Source organism: Manis javanica, chromosome X, assembly GCF_040802235.1.
Source record: "Manis javanica isolate MJ-LG chromosome X, MJ_LKY, whole genome shotgun sequence".
NCBI classification, from domain to species: domain Eukaryota; kingdom Metazoa; phylum Chordata; class Mammalia; order Pholidota; family Manidae; genus Manis; species Manis javanica.
This window is the reverse complement of record NC_133174.1, coordinates 45,917,299-45,931,003: the sequence shown is the minus strand read 5'-3', so window position 1 is coordinate 45,931,003 and position 13,705 is coordinate 45,917,299. Positions and strand designations below refer to the sequence as shown.

Here is a 13,705-nt window from a genome sequence, read left to right as displayed (position 1 = left end):
CCTGTCTTGTGCTGGGCACTATGCAAAATACATTATCTCCTTTAATCTCAACAGTTTTGCAAGGCAGAATAGGTGTCGTCCCCATTTTATAAGTACAGAGACCAACACTCAGAAGAGTTGCCAAAACATCTGTCTGTCTCCCACTTCTCTAGGCTATTTTGCTATCAGTTAGATGAAATTCCTATATGACATCTCTCCCATGTTACCAAAGATGTCCAAAGTAGAGAATCTAGGAACCAGTTGTCTTTCCTTGTTAGGAAGATGTGTTTTCTATGTAGAGCCCCCAGATCAAGTCTGTCCTTATTTTCCTGGCAGGTATTTCCCAGCCACTTCACACAGCAGCGGACCAAAGAAACAAACTGTGAGAGTGACAGGGAGAGGGGCAGTAAGCAGGCCTGCAGCCCATGCTCTTCACAGTCTACCAGCAGTGGCATTTGCACAGACTTCTGGGACTTACTGGTAAAACTGGACAATATGAATGTCAGCCGGAAAGGCAAGAACTCCGTGAAGTCAGTGCCAGTGAGCGCTGGTGGTGAGGGGGAAACTTCCTCATACAGCCTTGAGGCCTCTCCACTGGGGCAGCTCATGAACATGTTGTCACACCCAGTCATCCGTCGGAGCTCTCTCTTAACTGAGAAACTCCTCAGACTCCTTTCTCTCATCTCAATTGCTCTCCCAGAAAACAAAGTGTCAGAAGTACAGGCTAATTCTGGCAGTGGTGCTTCCTCCACCACTGTTGCCACCTCAACCACATCTACCACCACTACCACTGCTGCCTCCAGTACGCCCACTACCCCGACTGCAACCACCCCTGTCACTTCTGCTCCACCTCTGGTTGGTGCCACGGCTATAGCCACCATTGCGGTAGCTCCTTCAACCACAGTGACTACCCCCACAACTGCTACCACTACTGTTTCAAGTAAGTATGGATGTAGGCTGAGAACTGTGGGGTGTAGACACCCACCTTACCCCCAACTTCCCCCTCCAAGTATTCCTCCCTAAATGATAGCAATCGGCTTGCTCTGTTTGTTAGAGCCAAATGTGTTCATTCTCATCCTTACTAGTCCCAGCTATGTGTCACCCCACCCCACCCCACCCCATCCCACCCCACCAGACACTCGTGAAGACCACCAGGCATTCACTGAATGTGACTCTCTAGGCTAATCACCAGAAGGAGAAAAGAGGAAAAGTCTCTACCTTCAAAGAACTCCCAGCCTTTCCAGCCTGGTTGAAGGAGCCAGTTCTCAGAGGAAAGAGTTCAAGAGCAGTCAAGATACAGTGTGAATCAGGGTAGAACAGAGTAGCCAGGCCATCCCAGGAACTGAAGGGAATGAGACCAGCAGCAGGCTAGTAATAATTATTTGAAGAGGGGGTTTCAAAGAGGGCTTTGATAGGGAATTAATTAAGAGAGATGTCTGGGATTCTTCCTTAGTTGATAAGGTACAGTCATAAGAGCCCCTGACATCCCAAGACATCTGGATTTGATTTTGGTGGGTGGCTTTTCATTTTCACCATTTGCCCATTTTGAAGCCATGGACAGTTCAGCACTTCCTTGGTTCTTCCACTTGAGTCTCTGGCATGTAAGTTTTGGAGGCTTACAGTGTTCCTTTTGTTTCCTCAAAGCTCCTACTACTACTAAGGCCAGCAAATCTCCAGCTAAGGGGGGTGAGGGGGGCAGCAGCAGCAGTGCAGATTTTAAGATGGTATCCTCCGGCCTCACTGAAAACCAGCTGCAGCTCTCTGTGGAGGTGAGTCTAACTAAGTTCTTCTGGCCTCCCAAGGTTGGGAGAGAAAAGGGTGAGAGACTGGATAAAGTACTGTTTTCAAGTTGGGGCTTACCCCTTCTCCCTTTTTCCCAGGTGTTGACATCCCATTCTTGTTCTGAAGAAGGCCTAGAGGATGCAGCCAATGTGTTGCTGCAGCTTTCTCGGGGAGACCCTGCAACCCGGGACACTGTTCTCAAGCTACTACTGAATGGCGCTCGCCATCTGGGTTATACCCTTTGTAAACAGATAGGTAATAATAGGAATAAAACATACTGTTTTACTGGAAGCCTTCCCTGAACCTCCAAACTGAGTGAAACTCCCCTGTGCTTCTGTAGCCCGGTCCCCATGATCTCTTCTGTCACATAACTGATAATACTGGGTTACTGTCTGTTTTCCTGTGCTCAGTTGTTCTTTAAGAACAAAACTGGGCTTCTTCCTACATTCCCAGTGCCTGGTACACAGCAAGTAGTCAGCGCTTATTGAAGGAAAATGAACACTTGTAGGACTCAACAGTGCCTCTTGCTTCTCCGTTCTAGGCATTCTTAAGAGCCCTGTAATGAACCTGCTGAGGCAGCTTTACCACCTCTGAAATATACTTGCACTTGGTTTAAGCTCAGAAATTGAGTCAGAATAATACCTCTGCCTTTGTGTAGTTTTTTGGGTACATGAATTCTAAGAACACTTATGAATTGTCTAGTTTCAGTCTTTTTCCTTCCTGTTGTACCAAGAAGAAAACTAAAACCCATGGTGATAAAGTGATTGAATCAAGGAGTACAGCCAAGTTTTCTTTCAGCAGAGTCTCTTTGCTCTTTCCCACACCATCCCAATCATGAGTCTCCTTAAATGTTAGCTACCTACTTAGTTATCTCTTCCTCACAAGTGTATCTGGAGCTGAAGTGGTATGAGAGTTGATTGCACTCTGTGACCCAGAGTGTTCTTTGCTGCATGTAAATTATAAGGTTCTTCTGGAAGGAATTTAGCCTTGGCCTCTGACCTTTCTTGACTGATACCATTTATTTAACACCCATTGGCGAAGCAGTATAGGTACTCTACTATACAGTTACCTCCTAATTCTCAGAGAAGCCTTGGGGTTAAGCAGGCTTGGTCCCATTATTAAGATGGTTAAGCAAATAGAGGGATTAAGCAATTTGCCCAAGATTGCCATAAAATCCTCATAAGTGCAAGAGGTATACGGGCTCCAAAGCAGACACTTTTCCCTTTTGCACTGAGCTACATTTCGTGTACTTTCAACAGATTGTTGAGGCCAGGGTGGTTCCTCAGTGGTTCATCCATGAGCATATATGTAACAAGATGAAGAGAGCAAAATTCTTCCTCACTCCACATTCTCTGCAGCTGAGCAAAGAAGATGGCATAGGCAGGTTTTTTGGAAAGGTATGGTTTTCAGCTCCTTCGCTAGGGAAGTCTCTCAACACTTGATGTTTCCTCTGCCTGTCCAGGTACCCTTCTGGCTGAGCTACGGGAGTATAACCTAGAACAGCAGCGGCGAGCCCACTGTGAGACCCTCTCTCCTGATGGCCTGCCTGAGGAGCAGCCACAGACCACCAAGTTGAAAGGCAAGATGCAGAGCAGGTGAGTGACAGCCACCCCTTTAGCTGTGGGGCTGGAACGTGGGACATTCTGAAAGGTGGCTCTTGCTAGCTTCCTGGTTATTATTTTTTTCCCCCTCTCTGGGCAGATTTTCTTAAGTGTCATATACACACTTGACCATACTTTTTTCCAACCTGTGAGATTTCCTTCTGAGATTCATTACCACTCTGGTTGACATAGAAAGCCCTGCTTACTGTGGGTGTTTATGCTCTGATGCTATCAATATATGCAAGCCACCTCTACACTATCCAGGTTTGACATGGCTGAGAATGTGGTAATTGTGGCATCTCAGAAGCGACCTCTGGGTGGCCGGGAGCTCCAGCTGCCTTCTATGTCCATGTTGACATCCAAGACATCTACCCAGAAGTTCTTCTTGAGGGTACTACAGGTCATCATCCAACTCCGGGACGACACACGCCGAGCTAACAAGAAAGCCAAGCAGACAGGCAGACTAGGTATGGAACTGGAGTGTCCAGTTGAGGGGTAAGGTTGGTGGTGGAGAACTCAAAGAGTCCCTGGAGAGCAGGGCTTCATGTCAAGTCTCCTTCCTGTTTGACCTTTCCAAAAGGAGGTGATGATCCTTCATAAGATGTTGATGGCTACATTGTGTATCTCACTCTCACTGCATATATAGGAAATTCATTAGGGCATTAAAGGGAATGAAAATGTGGCAGGGAATTTGGGGTAGGTCTTACACTCAACAATATTTAACTCACAGAGAGTGCCTGCTTTCTGCTTCCTTGATCACTCCTGACTAAAACATTGCAGCCATGATGCCTCAGCTGTGGCCTGCCAAATCCTACCTTTCTTCCCGTCCCAAAGAACCCTCTCACCTGCCTGTCACCCTGGCCCCTGCCCTTACCTATAGTGGTTTCTTTTAGTGCCTGATGATGGGCACTTTGAAGCTGCCTGAGCTAAAACTCAGGGACCTCAGCAGGATGTCCTCTGGTGGCCCAGAAGATGGGAGAGAGAATATTGGCATTCCCTCTTTCTAATTTTATATGCTTTATTCTTTGTCCCAGGTTCCTCCAGTTTAGGCTCAGCTAGCAGCATCCAGGCAGCTGTTCGGCAGCTGGAGGCTGAGGCTGATGCCATTATACAAATGGTACGTGAGGGTCAAAGGGCGCGGAGACAGCAACAAGCAGCAACGGTTAGCATGATGCCTGTGGCCCCTCATTCATTTGTCTCTCCCCTCTCCCCCACCATATCATCAGTGGGGTTTCACTGCCCTTACCTTGAATGCTTTTGCATTAAGTTTGCTACCTGAATGCTTCTGGATGACAGGATTACTTTCTGTTGGTGTTTTCTTTACTGTTTGTTGGTTTGGTCTGATTTAATTTAAAGCTTGGCCATCATACCCCACTGCCAGCTGTTCAGTCAACAGTGGCGCTTTTGCAAACTACATAATGCTAAGTGTCTGGGTTCTGAAAGGATATGAGATGAAGATTTTTCAGTCTTGTGGAACAATTCTGGTACATCAGAGACATCTCAGGAATCCTGCCCTTGAAAGTCCCCCAGGCTTGGTACACATCCCAAGCAGCCTCATGTGGCTATGGCTGGTCCCTCCACCCTGGCCTCTGACTCTATTCTCCACACTCCCTAGGCACTCAGGCACTCTTAGGAGGAAACCTTTAGGTTCCTAGGTAGCTAGCTCATTGCTAGGATCCCACCACAGAATGGCTACAGGAAAAGTCTAGCATCATGTATGTATGCTGTGGCACTGTCATTGTTTTCCTGTCCTTGCAACATGTCCTTGAAAGTCACCTTTCCAAGATCCAGGAAATTAAGGTATCCTGAGGCTTGGTTTTTCTTCTAGGTAGTTAGTATTATGCAGTATGGTTGCATTGAGCATGGTGGGAAGAGTCTAGAATTCCAGCAGAGTAGAAAGGGAAAAATAGAGATCAGTATTTCTTTCTGCCCAGTCTCTTTCCCACACCTGATAGGACAGGTGTTGGTTTTTAATAATCCTAGCCATCAAGGTTGCCCTAATAACCCCTGTTATTTCCCCTTTTGTGAGCTTAGAACCAAGCCTACCTTCTGTCCATCTGGGTTTTATGTATATAAACTGTCCCCAGAAGAAGTCAAAGTCTATATCCAGAAGGCTGATATCTGACTGGCCATAGGTCTGGAATAGAGTGCAGGCATCCAGGGAGCTCTTTGGAAAAGCTAGCTACCTCAGGGTGGAGGACAGCAAAGGAGGTGGGAAGGCCATTCTTTTGCCCTGGAGAGCAGCAGAGTTTGCTCACCTGATACGGGAAGCTTCCTTCCAAGCTTATAATGTGTGTGAATGGGTAGGGCCAGCCTCTAGCCTGTCCCTGAAGAAAGCAGAATTGCACTCTTTATGTGACTTTGTTTCCCTTTATCCAGTCGGAGTCAAGCCAGTCAGAGGCCTCTGTCCGGAGGGAGGAGTCACCTATGGATGTGGACCAGCCATCTCCCAGTGCTCAGGACCCTCAGTCCATTGGTCAGTACTAATCCCCATTTCCAGCCCAGCAAAAGGGAGAGCCAGTTTTCATGGAATGGCTCCTTGATCCCCTACTTTCAACATACATAAACTTAGTGTTTTTCCAACTTGTTCTAGCAGACACTGGTTTCTGTAAATGTTAATAGGTGTTTACCAACCAAGATCACTAACAATCACCACCTTGCCTTCACTAGAGATTGGTAGCACATATCACAAGTCCTGTAGTAAAGAAACTATGATAAGATACCATGTTAGATATGGAGATAGCATGTGTTTGAGTCTTGGTTTCCCTGTTAACTAGCTCTGGGAACTTCTCTTTGCTTCAGTTTCCGTGTTTAAAATAGTGATGTTCATAGTAGGCAACCTTTTAACATTCCTGTGGGATAGTGTTTGAAATATATTACATCATTTGATAATCCACAAGTTCTCTGGGAACTAATGAGGCAATGAGTAGACCAGCACTGTCCAGTACTTCTCTGCAGTAGCCATTAGCCACTTGTGGTTGTTGAATACTTAAAATGTGGCTACTATAACTTCATGAGCCAAGTTTTTTATTGTATTTATTTTATGAAACTTAAACATAAATGCCTTCCAGTGTGGGACTAGAGCTTGTTTTCATATGTCATCCAGTATTACTCAGTGGCCAGTGGGCCAGTCTATTTGATATGTCTAATGGTCTGTACATTTAGTCTGGGAAAAATCTAAATGAAGGGAAAACCCCAAAGGCTTTCTGACTCTCTCCTCTGTATACCCTGTAGGCTCAGATGGAACTCCACAGGGGGAGAAGGAGAAGGAAGAGAGGCCACCTGAGTTACCTCTTCTCAGTGAGCAGCTGAGCTTGGACGAGCTGTGGGACATGCTAGGAGAGTGTCTAAAGGAACTGGAGGAATCCCATGACCAGCATGCAGTGTTAGGTGAGTTGTGGCTTGAGGGCCAGCTCCTAACCCACTGATCTGCTCTGGGAACCTTTCTACCCACTCAATTTTCTTCCTTCGATGTCACCCCTTTCCCTCAGGGTCTCTGTAATAAGAACTCAATGGAGTGGTTTTTTTTCTCTGATGTGAGTGTCAGAAAGAAGAATGCCTTCTCTCTAAGTAGCTTGTATTTTTTACTTTTCAGACCAGGGAAATCTTTGTGACTGGTCATCTGTTACCTTTTTCTTTGGCTTAAAGGAAGCTCTGACTTTTGTGGCTTCACCACCATGCTTACCATTACATTTCTCCTGCAAGTTTTCATTATTTCCTCTTCCATATTGTACTTTTATGATTAATTATGGAGAAGAGATTTGTATGTTGAACTTTGTAAAGTGTAACTTATGTGTTATTCCTACCCACAGTGTTACAGCCTGCTGTCGAGGCTTTCTTTCTGGTTCATGCCACAGAGCGCGAGAGCAAGCCTCCTGTTCGAGATACCCGTGAGAGCCAGCTGGCACACATCAAGGATGAGCCGCCTCCGCTTTCTCCTGCCCCCTTAACCCCAGCCACTCCTTCCTCACTTGACCCATTCTTCTCCCGGGAGCCTTCATCTATGCACATCTCCTCAAGCTTGCCCCCTGACACACAGAAGTTCCTTCGTTTTGCAGGTACACGAAACTCTTAGGTCCCCAAATATAGAAGTCTTCATTTTTCACAGGGTCATTTTGTACATTTTATCCTTAGCTGGTTTGCAGGAGGGGCAGAGAGAGAGAGAGATTTGGAAAGTGAGGCTAGTGAGGTAGAGACTGGGGAGACTGGGGGATGGGGGAATGTGTGTGTGAGCGCTAGTGAAGTAGGGACCAAATCTGGAAGCTTTGTATGCCACGTTACCTTTTTTATCCTGAAACAAGGAAGAGAGGCTTGGGTCAGCTGTCATCCAGTCTTCCAGGACCCATGATGTGCTGATTCCTGCTGTCCTTTCTCCCCTCAGAGACTCACCGCACTGTGTTAAACCAGATCCTACGTCAGTCTACCACCCACCTTGCCGATGGGCCTTTTGCTGTCCTGGTAGACTACATTCGTGTCCTTGACTTTGATGTCAAGCGCAAGTATGTGCCCTGAGTATTGAGGATGGTTCTCCAAATGGCATCTCCCCTCCCAAAAAGGAGCCAAAATTCCTTCAGGGAAAGATGTTTCCCTTGGTGGCGGCCCTTGGGTTGTCTCTGGGTGGGAGTCTCATCTGTGCCACTGATAGTCATTGTACTTAAATACTCTGTGGCATCTCCACCCCAGTCTCCGTTCTTCATCAGAGAAATGCAAGCCTTTGTTTAACCACATGACTTCTAAAGTCCCATTCTTTCCTTTGGGGTAATACAGGAGGTGCAGGTAGCCATAGAACACTTACAGGGGTAGGGTCTCCACAACACTCCTGTCATCCCTAACCTTTTCTTCCTTCCTGTGCACTGACATGTGCTTACCCACTCGTTGCAGAAATTCCATGCTGCAGTTTCTGTGGGCCCTTATTCAGTAGAGGTGGGAGAGATTTAGAGTTGGTAATTAGTGACCTACCTCTCCCAACTACTGGACATTTCCCTAAGGGGACAGGTAGGGAACAGGAATCAAAGTGTTTGGAAGATGGGGGAGAAGCATCATTGTGAGTCTTCATCCTAATCAGGCAAACAGAACTTTGCTCTACCACTCTCAGTCCTATTTTCCTTCCTTTCCTGCTCCCAAGATATTTCCGCCAAGAGCTGGAACGTTTGGATGAGGGGCTCCGGAAAGAAGACATGGCTGTACATGTCCGCCGTGACCATGTGTTTGAAGACTCCTACCGTGAGCTGCACCGAAAATCTCCTGAAGAAATGAAGAATCGATTGTAAGAGCCCAGAGGAAAGAACAGAGAGGATGGGAGGGTGGGGGCCCTTCCTTCATGGTAGTGAAGGCTTACTCAGGCCCCAAATGTGCAGGGGAACTTAGGTGCTGCCTTCCCCAGTAGGAATTCCCAGTATGAATCTGGTTTAGATAACCTCACTGAGCTGTCTCCAGTCTTCTCAACCTGGTCTTCCAGCCAGCCCTTGGGCTGAGCTACCCAACAATTCCCAGACAGACAGAAGAAACTTTGGCGTTTACAAAGATACACCAGATGACTTCGCAGAGAGAGCTTTCTCCATTGTTACACTAGGAACAGGAAGCCTGCTGAGCAAATGGTACCCTGGGTTGAGGGAGACCACACTTGCATGAGTGGCCTCCCTGTAAAATTGGTAATCGCTCACTGGTGATTCTGAAGCCACCTAAAGAAGATAGGCGGTTCCAATACCAAATGTCATGGGAGGTGATGAGACAATAAACCTGTTGGAGTAGTTTGATGCTCCTGAACTCAGGAACCTGATTCTTCCCCTCCCTTGTGGCATGGCCTTAAGGATTACCATCCCTGTGATTACCATCCATGTAATCACACAGGAAGTCAGAGGCTTCTGAGACAGACTAGGCCCTGCTCCTCCACCACCAAATCTTTATAGATACCAGATTTAGCTCTCTCCGACACCACTTGACTCCTCTCCCTGTTTTCCCTAAGTGAGGCCTCATTTGGGCCCCTATACCTTTCCTGTTGGAATATCAGTGAGCCTTTACTGATACTTCAGGACTTCTCTTGTATCTTTTCTATCAATGTTGCCTTTTTTGTCCCAGATCCCCACCCTTCCTCCGGGATCTCCTGGTACTCTACCCACCTCTGTCCTCTGACCCTGCACTCCCCAGCCATGCTTCACTCACTCTCTCACTTGCTCACTTGGGTCATGCTGCCTCATGAATGGTTTTGTTGTCCTGGACTTTCTGCACATCTATTTCTGCTCTCTTGTGCAGGTATATAGTGTTTGAAGGAGAAGAAGGGCAGGATGCTGGAGGGCTCCTGCGGGAGTGGTATATGATCATCTCTCGGGAGATGTTTAACCCTATGTATGCCTTGTTCCGTACCTCACCTGGTGATCGGGTCACCTACACCATCAATCCATCTTCCCACTGCAACCCCAACCACCTCAGCTACTTCAAGTTTGTTGGACGCATTGTAGCCAAAGCTGTATATGACAACCGCCTCCTGGAGTGCTACTTTACTCGGTCCTTCTACAAACACATCTTGGGCAAGTCTGTCAGGTGAGGACATGGTATAGTCCTCGGAGTCAGGTCCTTTCCTTGTGTCCCACCCCTATGCTGCCTCTCTTCCATCCCAACCCATGATCCTGTCTAATTGTGTTTTTCCAGATATACGGATATGGAGAGTGAAGATTACCACTTCTACCAAGGCCTGGTTTATCTGCTCGAAAATGATGTCTCCACACTAGGCTATGACCTCACCTTCAGCACTGAGGTAGGTCAGGAACTCCTGGCCACAGCACATCCCAGCTAGTCTAGGAAACCCATCACCCTTGGACTGACACTGGATAACCTTTTTGGTTTTAAGGAAACATCTTGATTTCTTAAAGTCCCATTCCCCAGCTGGCAGAGAGCAATGGGTATTTATATAAGATATCACAAACAGAAAAACCAGAATGAGTAAAACAGTCTGGGCTGTTTTCTTAGTTTGTCCTTTATAAGAAAAAAATGTTCACATACATAATCTTCATTTCCAAAGGAGGTTCATTGTTGAGAAATTATACAAATAGAGATGATGAAAAACAATTTTTAATGTTTACTCTCCCCTCAAATTGTTTTCCATAGAGATTGTGTTGTGTTACATTACATATGTTAGCCAGGCCTTTTTCCCTTTTATCCCGGACAGTTTCTTTACTTTTAGCCTTTATGTGTTGTAGGGCCAAACCCTTGGTTTTTCCCATTAGGGAGTTACAAGCTCACGAAAAAGACACTGTTTTAATGACCTTGTTTAGTCTCTCTGCCCAGGATACAGCAAAGAGTTTAGGGTGTGTTCTGAGGTATCTATGTAAGTCCCATCCTAGCTAGACCAAGCTTGATAACATTTGATTGGTATTTTGGGTGTTCTAGGTTCAGGAGTTTGGAGTCTGTGAAGTTCGTGACCTCAAACCCAATGGGGCCAACATCTTGGTAACAGAGGAGAATAAAAAGGAGTATGTACACCTGGTGTGCCAGATGAGAATGACAGGTAGGGGAAATGTCCCTGAGACCCCTTATTGCTCAATGTGGAATGAGATCAGACTTCACTCATTTCACAGACATGGTTTCTTCTCTTCTCCTCTGCCAGCCACAAATGCCTTGCACAAAAAGAATGTGACAAAATATTTATCTTCCTCCACCCTCACGGGTGGATGAGAGTAGTAGGTGAGGCAGGCAGACCAGTCAGCGTCCTAGTAGCAGTAAGAACCAACTTGAAGATCTCTGACCTCTGACAGTTGCTCAAGTCCAGATGCCATGTGGCTTATTGGTTCTCTCCCCAGGAGCTATCCGCAAACAGCTGGCAGCTTTCTTAGAAGGCTTCTATGAGATCATTCCAAAGCGCCTCATTTCCATCTTCACTGAGCAGGAGTTAGAGCTGCTTATATCAGGATTGCCCACAATTGATATTGATGATTTGAAATCCAACACTGAATACCACAAGTACCAGTCCAACTCAATTCAGGTGAGCTGCTTCTGGCATCCTTACCCATATTCCTAAACAATGCTAGTCTCTATGACACCAAGCCAACCAAGTACTCTTAGGAAAAGGGGGTTGTGATTGACAGCTTAACTGTACCTAACTCTTCATTTTTCTGAAGGATGTTACCATGGGATGTTTTTGCTTATCTTACAAATGGAGGAACTGAAGCCTATCACACAGAAGGGACTTGGTTAAGATCCCAGATCCTATCCCCTAGTCCCTCCAGGTGCTCTCTTAACACTGGCTTCTCATGTTCCTTCCCACAGATCCAGTGGTTCTGGAGAGCACTGCGTTCTTTTGACCAAGCTGATCGTGCCAAGTTCCTCCAGTTTGTCACGGGTACTTCCAAAGTGCCCCTGCAAGGCTTTGCTGCCCTTGAAGGCATGAATGGCATTCAGAAGTTTCAGATCCATCGAGATGACAGGTCCACAGATCGCCTACCTTCAGCTCACACATGGTAGGAGGAAGGGTTTGTTTTTCATTTCAGCGTTCAGATTGAGCTTGCATATTTGCTGATTTTAGGCCCTTACCCAAGATCAGGAACCCAAATCTGGTCCTGGCTATCCTGGACCTGGGGCAGCCCACAATTTGGTGGCTCTGTGGAGAAGGCCATATTTTGAGATGAGAAGCTGGCCCAGACTCAAAATAGGGCTGGGAAGACATTGCAGGTGAGCACCACCACACAAGAGCATGGTGTATTCCAGAGCTTACCTGCAGCAAAGTGTTGCAAAGAGCAGAAGGCTAAAGACTTCAGCACAAGTAGAATTACTAGTGACCCTGAATGCCTTCTTGGAGCTTGTGCTCCAAGGGTGTGCTTGGTGTTCAAGGAGGAGTGACAGGTCAGGTTTGTTTTTAGGTGCCTGATGGCCAGTATTGTGGCCAGATTAGTGGAGGGCAGACCCAGCTAAGACAAGATTGGGAGTCTGCAAGAAGCCAGAAGTAGGTTCCCCCAGGGAGGAGAGGTCATCTGGGCACCATGGGAACACAGGGATTTTGTTGTCATCTTTTGTCATGAAGTGATCTTTTTTTCCCTAGTTTTAATCAGCTGGACCTGCCTGCCTATGAGAGCTTTGAGAAGCTCCGCCACATGCTACTATTGGCCATCCAGGAGTGCTCTGAAGGCTTTGGGCTGGCCTAATAAGGCCCTGCTAACCAGTGTGGGGGTTTTCTACCATTGTTGGACCTGGGAATGGGGGGAAATGAAAACAAAAAATGAACCAGAAAGAAAATGACAAAAACCAATAAATGAAATCCACCAACTCACCATGTATGTGTCCCAGCTGCCCCATCTTCCCCAGTACATATCCTTTCCCTCCTGCACCTCATTCTCTCTCCCCATCTCCCTTCTCTTCGCCTCCTCTCCCCATTCCATGCCGTCCATCATCCCCACCCCATGTGTTTAAAAGGCAGTAGCCTTCGCAGGGACCTATTGGTCCCAACTGTTTGAACAGTGTGCTCCTCAGATTCTGTGTTCAGAAGGATTTGCTGCATTGAGACTTGAAACCTTTGGATAGGGGAAAAAATTATATATATATATATTTTTTTGTTCTGTTTGCATTTCTTAATTTGTGCTTGGAATGTGTTGATGTGCACAGCTAATGATTCAATGCGAGACAAGATTGGCGTCTGTGTTGTGGAGGTTTCAAATAAAGAGCACTCTTCATAACTCACTTTTCACAATGGAGTTTTTTTCAGACTCAAAAAAACTTGAGCACATGCTCAACTTCTGGAGAAAAGAGCCAAATGGACTCTTCAGAAAACCATCTCTGCCATTCCCCATCCTCCTTCAAAGTCAGTTCCCCCATAGTTAGGAAGAAGCAGTAGCCACCAGGAACAGGGGGAGTCTTTTTTAGAAAGAGATCTGCGTTTGGGGACAGTGATGGTGTTAGCAGCTACAGCCAAGGACAAAGCATCGCCTTACTCAAGGGGAACAAACAGGCTGATTGTAAGACACCCCCAGGAGCTCAGTGTAACAGTGACTTCTGTTTGGTGAATCTTTATAAACAATCTCAAGTCTGGGGCCCAGTTTAAAATCTTGAATTCATTTATTAATATTTTAGTTTACAACAAATTTTAATAAGCAAATAATTTGACTAGCTCTCCAGAAAAATAGTCTTACCATCCTTTTTGTTTTTATTTTATTGTCTGCCTATCTCTCTGCCAGTCTGTTCACCGATTGTCTCTTGTGGTTTTTACACCGTCCAGCACTAAAAGCTGATCTACGGACTTTGACAGTTCCAGCCGTCAAAGAAAAACATTTATAATAAAGATATAGTTAGAAAAATAAACCCAAGTGGTTCTTCCTTTGTGTGTTTTTTCTCATTCTCTGAGGCCCTATTAAAGATAT

General features: G+C 46.2%; 1 protein-coding gene across 16 annotated transcripts in view; it reads left to right on the top strand.

Moving 5' to 3' along the window:
- HUWE1 (HECT, UBA and WWE domain containing E3 ubiquitin protein ligase 1) overlaps positions 1-13,028 on the top strand; it is a 200,872-nt gene extending 187,844 nt beyond the window's left edge. For 15 of the 16 annotated variants that reach the window (XM_073227659.1, XM_073227656.1, XM_073227658.1 and 12 more), the window contains 17 exons: positions 316-919; positions 1,624-1,748; positions 1,860-2,016; positions 3,224-3,356; positions 3,627-3,829; positions 4,397-4,524; positions 5,742-5,838; positions 6,597-6,752; positions 7,175-7,420; positions 7,744-7,861; positions 8,488-8,628; positions 9,615-9,902; positions 10,011-10,116; positions 10,749-10,866; positions 11,159-11,340; positions 11,625-11,815; positions 12,394-13,028. In XM_073227659.1, the coding sequence (XP_073083760.1) occupies positions 316-919; positions 1,624-1,748; positions 1,860-2,016; positions 3,224-3,356; positions 3,627-3,829; positions 4,397-4,524; positions 5,742-5,838; positions 6,597-6,752; positions 7,175-7,420; positions 7,744-7,861; positions 8,488-8,628; positions 9,615-9,902; positions 10,011-10,116; positions 10,749-10,866; positions 11,159-11,340; positions 11,625-11,815; positions 12,394-12,496 (3,096 nt within the window). In that variant the 3' untranslated portion in view covers positions 12,497-13,028. The remainder of the gene's footprint in view (positions 1-315; positions 920-1,623; positions 1,749-1,859; positions 2,017-3,223; positions 3,357-3,626; positions 3,830-4,396; positions 4,525-5,741; positions 5,839-6,596; positions 6,753-7,174; positions 7,421-7,743; positions 7,862-8,487; positions 8,629-9,614; positions 9,903-10,010; positions 10,117-10,748; positions 10,867-11,158; positions 11,341-11,624; positions 11,816-12,393) is intronic. The other variant, XM_073227665.1, reaches the window with a different exon arrangement.
- Positions 13,029-13,705: the final 677 nt, after the last annotated feature.